Source organism: Telopea speciosissima, chromosome 5 (genome assembly GCF_018873765.1).
Source record: "Telopea speciosissima isolate NSW1024214 ecotype Mountain lineage chromosome 5, Tspe_v1, whole genome shotgun sequence".
Classification (NCBI taxonomy): Eukaryota; Viridiplantae; Streptophyta; class Magnoliopsida; order Proteales; family Proteaceae; genus Telopea; species Telopea speciosissima.
The window spans coordinates 9,857,007-9,877,703 of record NC_057920.1 but is presented as its reverse complement, the minus strand read 5'-3'; the positions used below and the strand labels follow the sequence as shown (position 1 = coordinate 9,877,703).

At 38.7% G+C, this 20,697-nt stretch overlaps 3 protein-coding genes, 1 long non-coding RNA gene and 1 other non-coding gene across 5 annotated transcripts; 3 read left to right on the top strand and 2 right to left on the bottom strand.

Annotated features, from left to right (window-relative positions):
• Positions 1-3,291: 3,291 nt before the first annotated feature.
• Positions 3,292-7,921, bottom strand: LOC122660769 (NAC domain containing protein 50-like). The gene is made up of 6 exons (XM_043856004.1): positions 7,796-7,921; positions 6,620-6,820; positions 5,152-5,378; positions 4,910-5,065; positions 4,182-4,512; positions 3,292-3,684 (listed from the first exon to the last, which is right to left on the bottom strand). The coding sequence occupies exons 2-6, from the start codon at positions 6,780-6,782 to the stop codon at positions 3,470-3,472; spliced, it is 1,092 nt and encodes a 363-aa protein (XP_043711939.1). The 5' UTR covers positions 6,783-6,820; positions 7,796-7,921; the 3' UTR covers positions 3,292-3,469.
• Positions 5,822-6,041, top strand: LOC122660773. The gene is made up of 2 exons (XR_006332784.1): positions 5,822-5,930; positions 5,964-6,041. It is a non-coding gene; the product is annotated as an uncharacterized LOC122660773 (long non-coding RNA).
• A 4,184-nt stretch (positions 7,922-12,105) lies between the features above and the next one.
• Positions 12,106-12,177, top strand: TRNAD-GUC. The gene has a single exon. It is a non-coding gene; the product is annotated as a tRNA-Asp (tRNA).
• A 114-nt stretch (positions 12,178-12,291) lies between these two features.
• LOC122661853 (pentatricopeptide repeat-containing protein At1g08070, chloroplastic-like) lies at positions 12,292-14,037 on the top strand. Its single transcript, XM_043857361.1, has one exon. The coding sequence runs from the start codon at positions 12,292-12,294 to the stop codon at positions 14,035-14,037; it is 1,746 nt and encodes a 581-aa protein (XP_043713296.1).
• Positions 14,038-14,948: 911 nt separating this feature from the next.
• Positions 14,949-16,672, bottom strand: LOC122661568 (geranylgeranyl pyrophosphate synthase, chloroplastic-like). Its single transcript, XM_043857007.1, has one exon. The coding sequence runs from the start codon at positions 16,579-16,581 to the stop codon at positions 15,442-15,444; it is 1,140 nt and encodes a 379-aa protein (XP_043712942.1). The 5' UTR covers positions 16,582-16,672; the 3' UTR covers positions 14,949-15,441.
• Between the last annotated feature and the right edge of the window lie 4,025 nt (positions 16,673-20,697).

The following is a 20,697-nucleotide window of genomic DNA, read 5'->3' as shown; positions in this document are numbered from 1 at the left end:
TTCTATTTTTCAATGTGGTTATTAAATTACTTTTCGAATCCAAGGGATTTGAACCAAAAGTAAAGTAAATTTTTAGGGGAAGTGTTTCTTGCGAGAGAGTGTGTCCCCTCCATGTGTACGGAAGCTAATGGGAGCGCTCGTGGAAGCATCAATAGGGACAGACATTTTGCATTTGAAAGAAAAGCAGAACACCAAATAGTGCCGAAGACAACACATACCAGATTAAATGGAAAGTAATCTGGGATGCTACTCTTGGCTCGACATGGCAAGACATCTGAGAATAAATCTAGCAGTGAACGTGCATCCGCGGTACTCTCTCGACCTTTTATAACTGTGTTCATTGATGCTCCGACACCAGGGGCTAGATGAAAAGGAATCGCTGGTACCTAATACTGATATGATACCGATACTGGTGCGGTATATCGGTCCATACTGAGGGCAAAATGGTTCAAAATTTGAATTTTTTTTCTTTTTTTGGTCATAAAAGAGAGCAAATCGTCTGATACGGCCCATATCGACCGATTCATGTCAGTGTCAATCGGGATTGATACCAATCCTGAACCTGATACCAAGATTTAATCCTTGTAAGGGGACCACCTCTGGGATGTGGGGGTCCACACCCCATGGATGGTGGGAGATTGACTTTAATGGTTAAATGTCATTGAAGAGAATCTAAATTCAACATTGATAGGCCCTACTTGTACCAATCGGATCAATTGTTTATGACTTGATTAGTTCATTCAAGTCCAATTAATCTGATTAACATAACCCCTGAGAAGGCTGTTTATAATTTGAATAATCGATTGAACTTTGCATTATAAAAGACAATAGAAGCTCAGCCACTATTTTTTTTTTTTTTTTGGTAAAGAGTGAATTTATTGCAAAAGAAGGCAAGGGGAGCTCAAGGCATCCAAATTACATAAATCATGAAGCCAAGGAGAGGAAATAGGCCAATCTGTCCTACTTGCCATAGACAGGGTTTTCCTAGCTAGAGAATCAGCGATACTATTCGCTTCTCTAGAAATACAAGAGAGAGAGCATCCCTCTAAGCTGGATTTCAAAACCGCGATGTCATCCACTATGCTTGCAACCAAATAAGGGGTATGAGAGTCTGTCCTGTTGAGCAGCAGAGAAATCAGCTGGGAGTAGTCCGACTCGATAATCACATTGCCCAAATTTGCTTCTAAGATGGTTAACAACCCGGCGCGCAAGGCCATAGCTTCCCCCATCAACACAGAGGAGACGATGCCAGGTTCTGAGAAGGCCAGAATTGGATTTCCCATGTGATTGCGCAAAATGATACCTATACCCCCCTAAGGAGGAGGAGGGGATAAAGAAGGCATCACAATTCAGTTTAAGGAAACCGAGAGGTGGGGGGGGACCAATTATGAGGCGGAGGGCAGCCTGAGTCCTAAATGGTAATGCTCATTTCGTCCTTCCTGTGTCTGGGCTTAGGCACCACTGAACCTAACAACTTTATTTTTCCCCAACTAAATGTAGAAAAAAGGAGAAAAGAATTATCATTTATCTTAGAATTTTTTTTTTATTCTATAAAAAATTCTTAAGTCAAATTCTAAGATAAATGATAATTCTTAGAATTATCATTTATCTTAGATTTAGATATATAACATTATACATCAGAGATTCTAAAAATCATTGGGCCACCCTCGAATCCTTAAGTCAAATGAATCCATTGAATTCACAATCTAATTTGTCGATAGTATTTGTTTGGATTTCAAAATGAATTTCGTGCAAATCCTCCATCCAACACAGCAGTGTCCCTCCCACTTTTCAGGTGGGCCACGGAAAGTATCCAGCAAGGGAGGGAGGTTCACCAAAAAGAAAAAAGAATGACTATCCAATGGTCAGGAGCAATTATCATTTAGATACTTAGTTTTACTATTTAGTATAATAAAACCAAATCTATAGGTGTGTCCCATAACTCTGCAAGGGTCAATTATCATTTGAAAGCTACATCAAAAGGATAAGATCATAAGAAAAAGTAGTTTTTAAGATCAAATCCTTGCCATCGATTAATAGACAAGTAGGGGGACTTAAAAAGATTTTAAATAATTGTAGGCCTCCTTGAACAAGAAGCAAAGTAAGGTCCTTCCTAAATTCTACATTTGGCCTTATTCCTTTTTTGATAGTTTCATGAAAGATGCACTTCAAACAATTCAAGAGAAAATCATTGCAACTGTTCAGTAAGATTGTTCAATTCCACCAAGTAGTTAGTTATCAAATCAATATAGTAGAAAGGGGTCATTGCTTGAAGCAAATGGTTAGAAAACTTGAGCTGCAAGTGTGAAAGTGCAGCTTCAAGTGTAAGAGTGGCCTTTTTGTTCAAAACTACCAAAAGGTTAGGGCCACCTTCGAATGCCATTTTCTATTTAGCAACATAATTTTCCAGTTTAAACAGTGAAAGTTCATTCCAATGTAAGAATCACCCAAGTTCAATATTTAACTAGCAGCTGAAGACCTTTGTCTGCACTTTTTACTGAGCTTCACCCCGGCCCCAACACTAAAGTCCACAAGGGCATATGCCTTGCCACAGAAATGGTTCAATACTAGAATATTAAGATCATTACTGCTGCAAAATCAATTGATCTTGGAGATGAACCTTCGTACAACAACGAGAGATGATTTTTTTGTTATTACCTCGACAACTATCTGCAGAACTTCCTTGCAAGTTTACATTCAATCATCCATACCTGTACTAACCTACCAAGTTGTTCAGACATTATCTGTGATGAGCCTAATAAACTGAGTATACTCCCAATCATCCACACCTTTATTAGGCTATTTTCAACTTTCGAGCATTCTAATATAACAAGAATTGCCTAGTAAATAACAACTACAGCAAGTGCATGTGTTTCTCTCCTTGTCCACTTTTATATGACAACTCCAGTTGTTTTCAATGTTTTATATGCTCACACACAAAAGCACAAGTACTTGGTTAAATTTCCAGAAAACTATATACTTCTTTTATGGTGAGTTATACAAAGGGGTAATGGTCGGGAAAAAAAAAAAAAAACAGAGAAGCAATACCTCTACAAAGTGTAAATATACTAATCCTGTCCATAATGTCTGGTTGCAACGGAAATAAAGAATAGGAAAGTGAAAATTTTCAAACTCAAAAAAGAAACTTTTGTGATCCTTACCTAACATGATTGTGTCACTAACATCAAATCATTCCAATTTTGGTTATTAAATTTTACCTTACTTTGAATCTAAATCATTTGGATTTGAAAAGTAAAATAAAAATTACATTTGAAAAGTATAATTACTAAATATGGTGAGAATTTTAAGTAGGTTATACAATCATGTTAGGCAATGATAACTAATTTTCTTTTTTCTTTTTAAAACCAATTTCACTTTCTTTCCCTTCCTTTTTTTGGCAACCAGACGGAGCCTAAACTACCTATCACACTCTTATAAAACATATAATATATATACACACATACAAAAGCTAAAATGGCATGAAGCAGCAACATTTCTTCCTAAGCTTTGTCATCCAACCAACAACCTTTCTTTTTCCATGTGAATCTGCTGGGAGACCACTTGATGATGCCACTTGATTTGCTGCTTTTGTATAGGGGCCTTGAACTACAACATGTTTTTGAATCTTGTTCTCAAGGGCAAGCCGAGGGCCTTGAACTGCAACATGTTGCTGTACTGCTGATCCTGGAAGGCATAAGGTTGTAGATGAGGCTTTCACCAACTGCAAAGTTAATATCAATTGCAACCAACAAGCCATTCAAGGCCAGTATTCAGCAAGGGTTTGTTGTTTGATTTCCCACCAATAACATAGGTAAGGACTAGACAATGGTCAGGGTCAATAATCATTTAGATAGTAGTTATACAAGTATACAATGCAAGTCTAATGGTGGGTCCCGAACTCTGCAAGGGTGCATATTGTGAGGACCAATGGAAATCTCCACCTCAGCTTGCATGTCGTCTGATTATGTGCTTATTCGTCTAAGCAAAGGGCCCACCATGATGGGTCCTGACACTTGCTTCTGGCGGTATCTATATTTTAACAGACAATAGTTGTGACTGAAGAAAACTAAGATTTCTTAAGTTTGAAGACATAATATGAATTTATCCAACACAATTGAGAAACCGCAACAAGGATATAGATATTAGAAACGACTGGAAAAAGAACTGATTGGTGGACATACCAGACGATGTTGACTTGAGAACCATCTGTTTGGGTCTGTGAGATGTAGAGACACAGAATGTAGAATTTGTCTGGGTTTTCTGTGTATTTTCAGCCTCTATATCCCGCAACAAGGCCAAGGAATCAAAGCATTCATCCGATGACATGGTCAAGCAACTTGATTCAGAACTGGAAGGAGATTCAGGATTAACAAGATCATTTAATTCTATGAAGTCTCCTATTGAGAAATCATAGTTTTCATGCAGGTCCTGGACTGGATTATTAGGCCTCTGATCTGGCAGATACCTTTCAGACACAGCTGCCGGTCCATTCTCATCAATACCATAGTTCACCTGCACAGGTATAAACATGTCTGATGTTTTAAAATAGGAGATGAAAGCATACTAAATCCCATACTCATTTTATGCGAAGAATCAGTATGCAAAAATCCAAATGCACAAGAGAAGCCATGGTCCCAAAATGAGCAGCTAACTTCAATTCCATAGATGAATCTCACAAGCACAGTCACTGCTCATGTTTTCAATCAAGACAACATGTGCAAACACACTAGAGAGACTGTGGACTGAGTTCTCTCCATGAACCTAGTAGGGATTTATTTTGAATCAGTACAACATTGATGCGGGAGTGGGAGGCAGTCAAGAAATATACAAAGCACCTTATCATATAGTGCTGCAGAAGATGTCCTTTCCAACAAGGCAGCAAAGAAACCAAGTAATGGAGTTCACTTACCTGGGACCTTCTCAAGCCACATTCGTTCACCCTGATTGCTGACATTGGACGAATACAATTTCCATTAGCATCATCTGCACCAGTATGGTTCTGGTGCTGTTCATGGTTTGGACTCTGGATGCTATTGAGAAAGACCGTACACAGTGAATTGGAATCCTGCAAATTATGCAAGCAATCAGCAGTTGGCTAGTAGGTTTGTCAAAGCTGAAGAGCAGATAGGCATTTATTGGTTCTTAAAATACCTGTGCCTCATTCTTTTCAGAGAGTCCCTTCCAATATAACTTGTATTCATACATCATCCAATCAGTTTTGGTTCCACAAGGAGCTCTGCCTTCGTAAAATTCCAGAGTATTTCTGCAACCAGTAGTGGTAGCATTTTTTGGTATTCTGCATCCCTCCCCTGTAGCTTTCCAATATCCAGTACCTGTAGCTTTAGGATCCGACGAATTGAAGAAGTACCACATGTCATCTGTAACATGATTCTCTAAGCTGAGTTACTGTATAAATAAGCAAACTCTGGCATGTTATTGGCAGTGTTCAATAGAAAATATAAATTGGATAACCACGCTTAACTGCACTATTATTGTCATCACATTTTCTATGAGGAATGCCAGCCCTCACATTTTCTAAAAAGATCTGGTGATTAAATTTAATTGATGAATTGATAAGACATTGCGACTCCTGAGGAAGTAAAATGTTTTCCTGTGAATTATTTAACACATTATCCAATATTGCCATCACATTTTCTATGAGGAATGCCAGCCCTGCCAGGTCCAGTCATGGGAGTAGGGAAGTGTTTCTATTCACCTTAAAGCCAGGAAACTTGTTCACTCAGGGGTGTTTCAGTCACTTGTATGGGGAATTGTCTGGCTAAAAATTCTGGGTAAATGACCATTGAGTGGAGTTTAGGTGTCGTGCACGTAAGAAAAATATAAACACTTGACTTGTGCATGAAAATAGTAATAGCATCTACTATTATCTTTCCGAAAGTATCGCCACAGTCATGCACATATGAAAGAAGGTCAAAAGAATGTAAACCTTTAAGCACAAATAGATATGCCATATGTTATCATTTTCAAGACCAAGTTAACAAAGTTTTGCAACTTTCGTGACTAATTGTTTCAACACAGAAGAAAGAAGAGAATCAGCTCTCCACACGACTCAAATCAAGGGGCTAATGAGCTAAGATTGCCGACATGTGTCTATTGGGGGGGGGTTGGGGGGCGGTGGCTAGCTTTATCATCTCCATATGTACGCAGAATAGGATGAGTGATACAAGTCCATGTCAGATATCTTGCACTATTGGAAATAAATGCCCAAGGTACTAGATCCAAATATATTTTTAGCCCTAATTACTGAGGCAAGATAAGGCCAACCCAAAACCCTCGTGCAGGAAAAAAGGAAAGAAAAGGAATGAAGAAGAATTAAGAGCAGGTGAAGATAAGGAGTGAAATTTTGAAAGCAAGAACACTGAAAATTAACTGTCCCACTTGCTGAATTAGCAGCAAAGGAAGGTTCCTAATGAGAAATGTTGATCTATAAATCATTCACTTTTCCAACCAGTAAAATAGGGCCTTGGACACTGTAACATAAAACCAAGATGATACATGAAGATGAAAGGCAATATCTGATAGCCATATCAATAAATAATGCTGAAGAAAATTGACTCCCTTTTCTGATGACCAACTAGAAATCTACATCAACACTTACCAGGCAAATTCCAGGGCAAAACATTGTAAGGGTTCACATCTGTAATCACATTGTCTGGAAGAGGCGCCCCACGGACCATTCTTTCCAAATGGTCTACAAGCACTTCATCAGTGAAATGGAACTCAATTTTAGCAAGCGAAGGGACAGGTGCTGAAGGACACATGGTCACCCAGTTCAAAAAGATAAATCAAGGCCCAGAACCTGTGTTTGGGCAGTTCAAAGCAGGAGGTTAGTCATGCCACAAGTTGCAAATTGTCAGAACATTGACCAATAAATTAAAATGGATATCACAAAAAGGTGAAAAGGAAAAGAAAAAGGCTTTAGCAGAAAGGGAAAAAAAAAAAGATGAAGTCAATAGAGAACTTAAGCCCACATTTTAATGCACCAAACATGATTAGATGATCAAGATTGAAACTAATCTCAATGGTTATATTTCCAATTCTCAACTGAAAAACAGCCCCAACCTATCGAAAGTACAAAGTGAGCACATGTAGCAGGGTAGTCAAAAAACATGGTTTGTCCACTAACACTGAGCTACATATACTCTGTTTGTAATTCTAAGTATTTGCCCCCATCTCATGATTCTCATCCACCACAACTATATATAATTCGGTGAAAATTAAGAATTTGTCTTAACTTACCACATTTAAGATACCGATAAGCCAATAAGAATGGGGATCGTATCAAGAACTCCCAACGAGTTCTAAAAGTTTGAAAACCAGAGGACCGAAATCCATCCATTCATCATTTGGATTGTCATGGACAGAGTGGGTGAAACAAGAATTCGTTTGATTTTAACATCACTCACGAAAACCAGAAATGGATATAACAGACATCCAACAGAGGCAATAAATTAATTATAACAGAAACTCAAAATCCAAAAGTATTAAAACAGAAATTCAATCTTTTTCTCAATTAAAAAAACTCCAGACTTGCTTCAAGAAAACGCAATTCTCGATCAGAGCATCAGGTATGCTATAAGCATATAGAACCACAAAAGGAAAAAAGAGATCAAACTGCCGAGAACATAAGCTTCAAGCGTTACATAAAAGAAAACAAAAACACCACAATTCAATCACAGACTCGAAGCAAAAGAAAGCAGAAGAATTTCAGAAAATTCAAAGACGAAAAAAACCCAAAAAACAAAGAAGATAGATGATTTTCCAGAAGTTTTACTTAAACGCAAAGATCAGAGAATTCCTCTACTCGTCCCTCTGCACTTCCCTGTCGCTCCGCTTAGAACACTTAGCTTTCTTCACTCACTCACTCACTCTCCATGGCTACTGTCTTCGTTTTCAAATGAACTTCTTCCGCGAAGGAGCTGACCTCCTTATAAGCCTGCTTGACTTGGAACTGTTACCGTTACAGTTACCGTTACCGTTACTGTTACTGTTACCATGGTTAGTTAGTGAAGCCCTTAAGTTCATTAATTAGAGTTCTTAATCTCTGTTTAAGGCACGTGGCGTTTAGTTAGTGGACACTTCGCGATCTTGGTGGGCCAATTCCTCTGATTGGATTGGAGAATCCATTGTTTCCTCGTTGTTTCCTTTTGGTACATCGCGGTAAAGTTGACGGGTCAAAGCCTTGGCAGGAAAGAAAAGGAAAAGGGTAAGGATCGAAGGCATGTGATGGTAAGGGCCGCGTTTCATAGATCCTTCTAGACCCCCTTTTTCACTATATTTGTCTGTGTGTGTGGAATATGAATTTTAGTGAATCCTATAGATAGATCCTCATGTCTCTTTTAATGGTCAAATTTTAATCTACAATAAATAGAAGGAGAGGGTTGGGCATGCTGTCAGTTTTTTATAAGTTAGCTAAGTACATCAATTGTAAAGTTCGACATACAAGGACAAATGAGTCTTTTTTCAAATGAAGAAGAGAGATAATGACACATGTTGGATATCTAACCAACGTGTCTAGCTTTTTCCCATTAATAGGTGAGGGCAATGAGATCATTTCATGTAAGGATGAGAAAGAGATAGAGAGGGGATGTTAATGTACCTTCCTCTAGTAGCTTAGACAACCTTTCTTATTATGAAAATATCATTAGACGGAAGTGAATAAAAAATACAAAATGATATCTTTTGTAACTTTAGTCACTTTCTCTACTCATTTTAAAGTAAATATTGTATTAATGAGACTGGCTCTAATTAATAATGACATATCCATATATTGTCATGTGATAAATAGTAAAGCATTATACTTCATTAAATATAGTAAATTCTTGATATTCCATTGTAAAATATTCAAAGTCTTATTTATTTAAAGGATAAAAGTGAAAAAAAGGTAAAAAGGAATTGAAAACTTGTGCTTACCCCAAACTATTACAGACAACTTTAATTATTTTTTTTTTTGGTAACTAACAATTTCATTAAATGCATTTATTCATATCTAGTAAAGTGACATCCCATTTTCCCACCCCATTCACTATAGCCTTTGTTTGATTGATGGAGATTTGGCCTTGTTTGTTTGATGGAGACTTATGTAGGATGGGAGAATTGGGGTGGGAAAGTATTGATATGGCACCTCAAAATCTCACCCCAACCTTGTTTGTTTAACCTGAGGTGGTGAACTTATAAAAACTCAGATTAAATGTTTTATCTATTGACGTGACACTTGAAAAATCCCACCCTTATCTTAGATTACAATTCATGGGAAAAATAAAATTTTCACCTCTGTTCCCCAACCCACTACACTGGAAATTTAATCCCACAACATTTCCATTATCCTCCTCATCAAATAAATGGGGCATTTCAAAGTCAATTGGTAGGATTTTGATACTATTCATAAAAAAGATCATTTTGTGGTTATCTCTCTTCTCCTCCTATTTCCTCTCTCTTTCCCTCCCATAAAATCCCATCCCACTACAAAGTACATATTAATTGTTCATTCCCTTCTCTTTCCTTGTCAGCCCAATCTATCATTTTCAATTTGTACTTGAACATATATATTACATAAATAATCCCAAGATATTTTATATATATGTTTCATATATGATTCAACATTTCTTGCTTATAAAATTAATCATTGATTTTTTTGAACAAAAAAAAATTAATCATTTATTGACATGTAAACTGGTATTCAAGTAAGAGGTAGCATTTTTTGTTCAGTTTTTCTGGTTCCTATTTGGTTTAAAATTGTTGGTTTTTCGGTGCAAATCAAAATCCAACCAAAAAAAAAAAAAAAACAATGAAATCAAAGCCAAAACATTTTTTCTATGGTGCAATTCGATTCAATGGTAAACGGCCGGTTCCAATTCCGGTTCCGTTGAAGCCCAAGTGCCCAACCATCAGGAATGGACCAGGCCTGGGCTTGTAAAAGTCTCTTGAGGCCAAGTATTGGGCTATGTATTTAAGCCAGTTGGTTAAAGCAACGCATAACTGAATAATTATCACCTCCAATTCGCGGGGCAGTGTTTTCAGAAAGGGGATAGGGTGGTCATTTCTGCCTTCATGTGAAGAATTGGCATTTCCCCCTTTTTAAGTTTTAGTGGCTAAATACATATGGCCTACATTTTTCAATATATTTATCACAAGGTAATATGGTGAGCCCTTCATTTGTACATGAGCTACCAACCGTCTGATCAAATAAATTAAATGAGCACAATGACACGAGCCTACGTGCTTGGTTTCATGAGGATTTCATCAAACACATTTGGAGTTCCCATTGCATCTACACCGGATCAGTTTCCCTTAAATGAATATGGATTGCGATGTTGGAGATCAAGGCTGTGTTTGGTATGTATTCCAAGTCAATTTCACATTCTTGGGTGATAAACATAATTATTTTTATCGTCTAAGAATGCAAAATCGGCTTAGAATGCATACCAAACGTGGCCCAAGCTTTTAATGTTTTTTTAATCTTTTCAGTGCCGTTTTTCCTTTTAATGAAGACATCTTGATCTGGGATATGGGCTCCACCAATATTTTGGAAGAACAATGCACATCAATGGAATGCAAAATTGAAAAGTAAATAGAAAATCAAATCAAATTTCATACAAATTCGTTTCTTCATCAGCCCAATATATTCAGGCCCAGGCCCACACAAATTTTGGTCTGGGCTGGGCCCGTATGCTGAATTATATCAAACCACCCACATATTCCATAGACGTGAGAATCTTCATACGAGACAAGCCCATCTGCCATACCCTCAAAATATTGTCTCCAATAATGTTCTCTACCATAGTTCAAACAAGCCCATCCACCCTCTCTTTGTGTGTAAATCATCACTAACATCTAGAAAGCACCTCAACCACCCTATTTGTCTACGGATTGCAAACATTACCCTATAGTGTTAGAAACAACAGAGCATACCCTAATCCAATGTGACTCGACTTGAGCATTTTTGGTTTAAGGTGATGGGTTTAAGATTTTGTGTAGGAAATATGTTTTGAGTAGAAGATTTGTTATGTAAATCTTCATGAACCTAAATATGCATAATATAGGTCTTGTACCAAGTATGACTTCGGATAGAACCTATTGGAGGGCGAGGATATCCATGCGGCAGACCCTATTTAACTGAGCCTCTTTCCTCTTACTTTCATTTTTTGTTTTTATTTTTATTTTTTTCTGGCACACAAGGAAGCACATGGTGGGAAGGAAACAACCCTAGCCTCTATCCGGCTGATCATTCCGATAGCATCTTGCATTCACGCCGCCATTTAGCTGCCGCTCGGGGATGTAGTTGTAGATACGTTAGTCTTTAGTGGATCGTTGGCTCCAACTGTTATCTCCTTCTAAGTCTCTCTTTTTTTTTTTTCTTGTTATTCGTCATCTATCATTTGTTGTTTGTCAATTTTTTATTTCTCATCTCTTTTTCCATCCCTCTTTTCCCTATCTCTTCACACCTTTTTTCTTTTTTGTTTATTCCTCAGTTTTAACTACTTTGTTTTGTTTGGATCATGTAAATAATTGGATGTTCCTAATGAAAGGTAATGGCTCAACAATTGACTTACCAAATATTGGGATCGACTGTTTATACACTTATAACTAGTTTATATATAGTCTGATTCGTCAATTAACCTATTCAAAGCATGATTATAACTTGATTATCTTTTTTTGTTTTTTTTTTTTTATGAGATATAGCTTGATTACGTTGAGCCCAGATTATGGACTAGTTATTGACCAACCAAATAGAAATATGTCAATCACCTAGCATACGAGACTCGATTATCCAGACAGGTGGAAACAGTGTGAGACTTTAAATTAGTGAGGATGGATTAGGCTTGACTGAAATCGATTAAGCCCAACCAGTTGACACCCTTACGTTAGGTTAAATAACAATTATTTAAGTGAAAGTTTTCCTTCACTCACAAGGAAAACACCTATGAATCTATTATCAATATTATTCTCATTATTTGTTGGAGGTTTGAAATGCGTTTTCACTATTTTCTAGCACCCATTACTCGCCATTAGGTTTACTGATTGAGTTGGTGAGTTTAGTACACTTTTATAATTACCATCATTAGTGCTCTCGTTTTCATCAAAGTCGTTGTAGTATAGTGGTAAGTATTCCCGCCTGTCACGCGGGTGACCCGGGTTCGATCCCCGGCAACGGCGTTATTTTTTTTGAATCAGTCAGGCGCGGCGCCTGCAGGCTTAAAAAATCCAGGAGTTTTGAAAACGATCTCTTCATGTGCTTCTCTTTCCCCCCCGTCTTTCTTTTCTGAAAAAATGGATCATAGATCCGCCACACAATGCCTGCTTCTGCTCCAGAAGGTTAGCGGCTTGACAGAACTGAAGCAAATCCACGCCCATATGGTCAAAACCGCCATTGATCAAAACCCCTATCTGGTTAGCAAGCTCGTCGAGTTTGCTGCTCTTTCTTCTACCTCTCGAAGCTTTGGCTACGCAAGAGAGGTTTTCTACCGAATCCAAGACCCTAACCTTTTCCTCTACAACACCATGATCAGAGGATCATTGATTAACAATCTAGCCGAGGAAGCCATCCTCCTATACTTTCGAATGCGCGGGGAAAACCTCCTCCCTAACAACTTCTCCTATCCCTTTGTTCTGCGTGCCTGTGAAGACCAGTTGGAGCTCAGACGTGGGAAGGAGGTCCACGGTTGTATTATAAGAACTGGGTTCGGATCGGATCCTTATGTCCTTACAACCCTCTTGAACATGTACTCTGTCTGTGAAGGCAGCATGAGAGCCGCTACCAAAGTCTTCGACGAAATGCCTGTGAAGGATGTAGTGTCTTGGAACAGTGTGATCGCAGGATATCTCAGACATGGAGATTTAGTGTCAGCTACGAAGTATTTTGATCATGCCCCTGAGAAGAGCCTTGTGTCATGGAATTCAATGGTTTCCGGTTATGCAAATTTGGGAAGGACTAAAGATGCAAAGAGGCTGTTTATGGAAATGCCCATGAAGGATGCTGCTTCATGGAATTCATTGATCTCAGGTTACATCAAGGTTGGTGACTTGGTCTCTGCTGAGAGAATCTTTGAGCAGATTCCAGAGAAAGATGTTGTTTCTTGGACAGCCATGATTGATGGTTACCTGAAGTATGGCCACTGTGATCGTTCCTTGACACTGTTCCGCCAAATGCAGCTAGTGAAAATTAAGCCCACTGAGATAACCCTTCTCAGCGTCCTCACTGCTTGTGCTAATTTGGGTGTACTAGAAACGGGAAGCTGGATTCATGGTTATATAAATAAAAATGGAGTTGAGATTGATAACAATCTTGGTACTGCACTGATAGACATGTATGCAAAGTGCGGCGACATGGAGAAGGCTTTGGATGTCTTTATTAACATGGGAAGAAAGAAAGATGTGATAACTTGGACAGCAATGATAGTTGGACTAGCCATGAATGGTCGCTGTACAGAGGCCCTAGAGTTCTTCTCAAACATGGTATCTGAGGGAGTGAGCCCAGATGAAGTCACATTTCTTGGAGTTCTATGTGCTTGTTCTCACACAGGTCTTGTCAAGGAAGGGACTCGCTATTTTGAATCCATGAGTAAGGATTACTCCCTTGTGCCTAGGATTGAGCACTACGGTTGTATGGTTGACCTCCTTGGACGAGCTGGGTTACTGGAGAAGGCAGAGGAATTTGTTAAAACCATGCCTGTTGAACCTGATTCGGTCATTTGGGGATCACTCTTCAGTGCCTGTCAAGTTCATAAAAAGGTAGACGTAGGTGAGAGAGCGATGGAATATTTATTAAAGATGGATCCTGAGAACAAAGGGAATTATGTTACTCTTTCAAACATCTATGCTTGCACTGGTAGGTGGGATGATGTTGCTGAGGTGAGGAAGAAATTGAAGGAAAAGGGGATCAAAAGAACACCAGGTTGCAGCTCTATTGAAGTTAATCACCAAGTTCATGAGTTTGTTTCAGGTGACACATCACAGTCAAGATCAACAGAAATCTATGAAATGCTGGATTTGTTGGCTCAAAGAATGAAGGAATAGTATTGAAGAAAAGGTTAAGATTGCTCGACATTTCTGAGAATAGCTGAATCAGGCAAGATGGAAGGAAAGAAACTTTGATTACACTGATTTAGAATCCATGTCACATTAAGAAAGTTGCAACCTTCTGCAATGAGGAACTTTGCCAGAGTATACCATATGAGACAGACTACCTTCCATCAGACTACTACTTCCCTCCCATTACTTCAAGTTCATTCTTTCCCTGGAAGGTGAAGAAATGAAGTTCTCCTGTTGGCTCTTCCAACATTTATCCCAGGAAGCGAATTAATTGGCCCACCAGCGAATCTCAACTTCGAATCCGGCCAATGAATATTCGACTTAAGATCAATCCATATTCAAATTTACCTCTTTTAAGGAGATCCTGCAGGAACATTGAATAAAATGTCAAGATCGCTCGAATTTTCTGAGGAGATTTGCTGTATCAGGTAGGATATTCTGAAGGAGATTTGATTTCACTGATTTGGGAACCAATCACTTCAAGAAAATTGCAACATTCATTATTCAATGAGGAACCTTGGTAAGGTATGTAATGTAAGCCAAAGAACTTTCAATCAGACTGGTTTTCGTCTCATTACTTCAAATTTATTTCCTCTGAAAAGGTGAAGAATAAAATTTTCCAGGTGGGTTCTTTAACTCGATGCTGGTAACTAGGTTAATTGGCCTCACCAGACTTCAAATCCAGCCAGTGAATATCGGACTTCGGATTGATCCTGCCAATGAATATCATCTTCAGATGCCACCGAATATCAGATATCGACTTCAGATGAATCCGGCCAATGAATACCGACTTGAGATTGGTTCATATTCAAACCTACCTCTGTTAAGGAAAAGATCTCCATTGTCATCTTATTTTGATTTTTGACCAGCAATTTATATTTTGGAGTTTAGTGTTCGCAATTGGAACAAGTCATGCCAGAGTATTTATGTGGAACTCTTTTGTTCAGTTAAAAAGAGTAGAGGTCTGCAACACTACTCCAACAATTCCTCTGGAGTTGTTTGCCAAGAATTTCAGATGAAGATGTTTTAAAGTGACAAAAGAGAAAAATCCTGTTTTGGACTTGGGAATCTTGTACATATCTCAGAATCTGCCAAAATCTTGAATTGAAAGAATGGGATGTTGGATTGAAATCCTTAAAATATCTCTCAAGGCATTGAAATCAAACCAAAAATTTCTAAGATCCAATACAAGAGAATTATATCATGAAAGCTGAAGATGATAAAACCATATATAAATAATGGATTGGCATTGAAAAATTATACTTGACTTGATACAGGCCTGCCTATTAGCACTTTTAGTCTTTTTTTCCCCTACTAACATATAATCCTATCTATTCAAATTATTTCTGGACAAATTAGGCAACCAAGAATCTTTCTTCAAGAAACAAACTAGTTCTGTCTGTAAGCAATATAGTTTGCCAGAGCAATCAGTGGAGCCGCTTTCTCTGGATCGAATCCAGAGAGGATTTCCTTAGCATCTTTGTTCAGCTTCTCTGCAAACTCTCGTGATTTCTCTAACCCAAGAAGTTTTGGATAAGTAACCTTGTCAGCCACCAAATCCTTGCCGGCCGTCTTCCCCAAATCTTTAGAAGATTTGGTGACATCAAGGATATCGTCCACTACCTGAAACAGCAACCCAATAGACCTCGCAAATTTCCTCAGCTTCTCAACTTGTTCATCAGATCCACCACCCAGAATCGCTCCAAGAACCACTGATCCTTCAAGCAAGGAGGCAGTCTTGTGGGTGTGGATGAACTCAAGCTGCTCCAATCCAACATCAGAAACCCCTGCAGAACCAATATCAACCACCTGACCTGCAACCAGGCCTCCGATCCCAATCACCTTAGCCAATTCACCGATAACACGAACGACCCTCGCTGGCGGAACACCGACTGTTGCGGTGGTGATGTGCTCGAAAGCGAAGGCTAGCAGAGCATCGCCGGAAATGACAGCCACATCCTCGCCGAAAACCTTGTGATTAGTGGGCTTCCCACGACGGAGATCATCGTTGTCCATACAGGGAAGGTCGTCGTGAATCAACGACATGGTATGGATCATCTCTACCGCACACGCAGCAGGCATCGCTGTGTTTTCATCGCCTCCGACGAGCTCGCATGCGGCGATGCAGAGGATAGGACGCACACGCTTGCCGCCGGCGAGGAGTGAGTAACGCATGGCTTCGTGGATCTTGAGCGGATCTTTGAGGGAAACAGCGCCTTCAAGGGCTTGATTCACGGAAGATCCCTTCTGAATCATGTAAGCTTTGAAATTAAAGCCCGTCTCCATCTCTAGGCTTTCTCCCTCTTTCAGCGTTTTCTCCTGCTCCTTGGTGACATGAACTGCAGAGATGGAAGCAGCAGCAGCAGAAGAAGAAGAAGAAGCGATAACTCCTCTCACCCTTGGAGAAAAGAGAGACATGGGCAACCTCGGCAAGGGGTTAAACATCGAACTAGTTAGAGATTTGGATCTGCCTCCATGACTAAATATCGAGCAAGCTTGAACCCGTGAACCTAAATTCGCAGAATTCATCCTTCCCTGTCGAATTTGCTTTTACTTAACCGAGAAGAAAGGAGAAGACGAAGCAGCAGAGCGAGACTCGAACTGAACAGACCGATGATAAAGTTAGCGAGAGAGAGAAGGGTGGATGGTTTGGTAACTCTAATCTTGGGTCCTCTGCTTAAAAATAGAATCTTTGTGTTCGTGTCAAACCTTTTCAGTGGATTTTCGAAGAAAGCTGCAACGCCAAGACTGTATGAAACACACCAACACCAGCATCACCCTGATCTCTCTCTCTCTCTCTCTCTCTCTCTGTGTGAGAGAGTCTGGTTGGCTTTCACAGTCAGAAAGGACACTAAAACCAATTCTTGTCTACACCTTATTCTAGTAATGGAAAGATGGTTTAAAACATGCTTAAATATGAAAAATTCGGTGCTGACTCGGAATGTATAATTCCACTTGTTTTTTTAAAAAAAAATTCTGCATGGCGGGGTCCACATACATAAGTGCCTAACTGGGCTACTATGGACCTTTATCTGATTTATTTTCTTAGCGGCTCCATTTCCCCAAGTTTCTCTAATAGAAAGGGACAGAAATGACCACCCTAGCCGTTACAATTTTTATCCTCTGCTGTCCGCTACCCGGACAACAAAGTGTTGTTCCCTCACATGGGCACGAAATGACGATTTAACCACTCATCGGGTAGTGTGTTTGGGTAGGAATGCAGGATGATCAAATTATCATTCCGCGTCCATGTGAGGGGACAACACTCTGTTGTCTGGGTAGCAGACAACAGAGGATAACAATTCCTAGCTGTTATTAATGTCGAACATCGATCGCATTGAGAAAGGACATTGGCACATTCCTATACGAGTTATAATTTTCTTTTAATTGTCTTTTTATCTTATTTTAAAAAAAAAGAAAAAGAACGTTACGTGGTCGTGTGGTCAGCGTGTTTCTTGCACCTGGATACAAAATTGTCTTGCTCCCATGGAAAGTACTATGCTGCCCCTATGTAAAGGTGGAAATCCCGCCTAAGTCGATGCTTGCACACATGCTCCCATTGGCTAGTGCGCATGTGTGTTCTCTCACTTTTTTAAAAATTAACTTATTAATATGGTATTTGCCTATGTCTATGGCAATGATTGAGAAACGGTTAGGGGTAGCCAAGGTTTTAGCGCTTGGTATCAAAACGGGTATGGGTCAACTCAGAAACCAATACAGTATCGACAAAGATAAGCCGTATTTGATAAATTTACCCTTGATCCTCTTTTAAAAATAGGTTTTTTTGACTGATTTACATTTTATTTGTACCGTGTCACCGATACAATATCGGGATTGACAAGGTGCAAAGCCAGTACAAATTGCCCGATATGATCAATCCAATACCGATACTAAGAACCATGGGGGTCATTGGAGACAAAGAAAAGGGGGGAGAGAGAGGGAGAGAGAAGGGGAAGGGAAATTATGGTTAAAAAAAGTACACATAAAATTAAGGGTAATAAAAGAAATAAAATAAAGTTACAACCTATTATTTTTTATGTAATATTTTTTCTTATCTTAGTGGATTTAGATAATTTTTTTTGGACAACTATTTTCTGGTTGGGACCTAGGGCCATGTTGTGTGCGTCTATCAATGAGAGTGCATGCAGTGACACAAAAGGGGCAAAATTTTCGTCATACATGAGGCATGGTGGTCATTCTGGCATCTGTGTCCCAAGTAAAAACATTCTCCCTTTTTTTTTAAAAAAATCCAAAAAAAAAAAAATTTTCTTTTTAAAAAGCCTATAATTTATCTAAGAAATTAAAAAAACAAAAAACCATTATGACATAAGATCACGTTTAAAACGTATTGTCTCTTCTCTTACGTTATCTTTTGTGTCAGTGCGGGTATTGTACGAGGCCACTTATGGTGGGGCATTTGGATTTAGTATTGGAGCCTCCATTTATTATTGCACGGTTCTCTCAATTGGAGAAAAATAAATATAAATAAATTGGGTGAATTCTCTGTTTTTTTTTTGGCCTTTATTAGTGAGGGGCCAGGCCAGGGTAGAAAGTCCAAAAAAGTGCATTAAAACCATACATAGTCAACACGTTAAATACGCTTTCAACATAATGGTCAATGCTGACACGATAATCCCAATAATGGATAAGTTCTGTGGAAAAATAGAACCACGATTTCAATGCATCACAAAGATGAAGTAATCATGGTGATGTTGTTGCCAAAAAAAAAATAGACGAATTCAAAGATCTTCCATTGCAAATCTGGTGGTAGAAACTTATCAAAGTTTCCAATATGAAAGATAAAATTTCCAAATCCAAGCTCCGATCATGTTTGCTGTGTGCGATGTAGTATGAAATGAATAGAAACCGGAGGATCATAGCCAAAATATCATTTAAGTTTCAGCCTTTTTTTGGTAGAATAACGGAACAGATTTCATTACTAGTAAGCTTCCATGCTTATTTTCAATGTGGAATTTGCAGAAAATGAGTTATTGTCTCGAATTGATGCTATTGGAGTTGGACTATGAAAAGAATATTAAGAAGAGATTTGGTATTTACAGAACGTGAATGTGACTGGTTTCTTTATGAGCCAAAAAACTGATAAAAAAAATGACTTACTTGAAGAAATCTTGCTCTTGTTGATGCTTTCACACGCATTCTTATTGGTCTCATGCTGTCACAGGGTTCATGCTCCCAAACTTAGAATGAATGTCAATTTAGACAAGCTCCCTTGCCAATTGAGATACACCCTCTCCCCCCATTGGTTGGTTAATTGTAATTGGTTAATCTGTTGGATTGTTACATAATTCTATAGTTAATCCCTATAAAACAACAAAGCATACTCTTGATTGAAGGTAATAAAGAAATGGGGAAGAAATCTTTGTCCATGCGCTAGCGCGAAGACCAATGGGTGGAAGCATCGACAGGGGTGGAATTTCTGCCTTTCAGGGGGTCATTTCACCCTATCATGTGTCTGAGCTCAACAGCTATGCTCCTAGATAAAGCCCTTTTTCCCTTAAAAAAATATTCAATTACTTCAATCTTCTTCTTCCTCATCTTCCCTCTCTCTACAACCCTAAAAATTCTGGAGTTTTGGTCATGAACTTGAATCAAGAATAGAGTGAACCTCATAAATAGAATCTCAAATTAAGATCAGATCTCCAATTCCTTCTTTCAATTCCCCTTCGTAATTCCCTTGCTGAACCTAGTTGTATTCTTATCTAATCACAAGAACCACTTGAAGTTTTGTTGGTTTAGCAGCTCAAGAGTTCATTAATCATATTGGTTTCTCAAGCTCAGCCTCTATTTTCTTTAACTATTACTTTAATGGAAAGCAGTTTTTTGTCCGAGAGTGTGGCGCACCTACGCCATCACTCCCATGTGTCTATCTCTCTCCTCCTTAAAAAAGATGATAGAGGTGTCTTTTCATATGAGGAGGAGAGAGAGAGAAACTCATGGGAGTGCTGGCAAATGCTACACTCCCGGACAAAGTTTTTTTTCCCTACTTTAATATACCAAGTTCTTCAAGTAAAACTCTGTTGTTCTTCAATTTCCTTCTTAAATTCAAGGAATATCACAAACCGCTCACCGTGCTCTCCTTGTTTACATATATTTATGTGGTTCAACATTTTATTCATATGGAGAGTTATAGAGGAGGGTTACAGTTTGGGGGAAGGAGGTACCGATGACTGTGAGGAGTCGAGGAGAAGAGATGGAGAGAATGGGGAGGGAAGAAGAGGGGACTAGGCATTGGTTTTAGCTATCGATCTTAGATATGGTGTATCGGCCAACACCGATATTGATACTTGGTCGATACTGGATCGGTGAACTATATAGACCCAAAGGTATAAGCGTCAAAACACCACATGACATTATTATCTTTGAGGGAAAACTATTTGATACAATATATACAAACCGATTTATACGATACCCAATTCTTAAAACTATAAATTAAAGATATAATTTAATAATTAAAATTTTTTTTGCACAACGTCAAGTCAAAAATGAAATTATACACCACCTCACATATCTCACATATCTATTCATGTGAGGAGATGATATGTCATAAATGTTTCTATCCCTATTATCATATTCGAAAAGGGTTTCCCCCATCGCTTGAATATGCAATGTAGGAACCTTATACCT

Coding starts and splice junctions, on each gene's coding strand:
- LOC122660769 (XM_043856004.1), bottom strand. CDS start 6,782: ATGTGTCCTTCAGCACCTGTCCCTTCGCTTGCTAAAATTGAGTTCCAT. Junction 5,066..5,151: donor CTGAAAAGAATGAGGCACAG/GTATTTTAAGAA, acceptor CATAATTTGCAG/GATTCCAATTCACTGTGTAC. Junction 4,513..4,909: donor GTGGCTTGAGAAGGTCCCAG/GTAAGTGAACTC, acceptor ATACCTGTGCAG/GTGAACTATGGTATTGATGA.
- LOC122661853 (XM_043857361.1), top strand. CDS start 12,292: ATGGATCATAGATCCGCCACACAATGCCTGCTTCTGCTCCAGAAGGTT.
- LOC122661568 (XM_043857007.1), bottom strand. CDS start 16,581: ATGAATTCTGCGAATTTAGGTTCACGGGTTCAAGCTTGCTCGATATTT.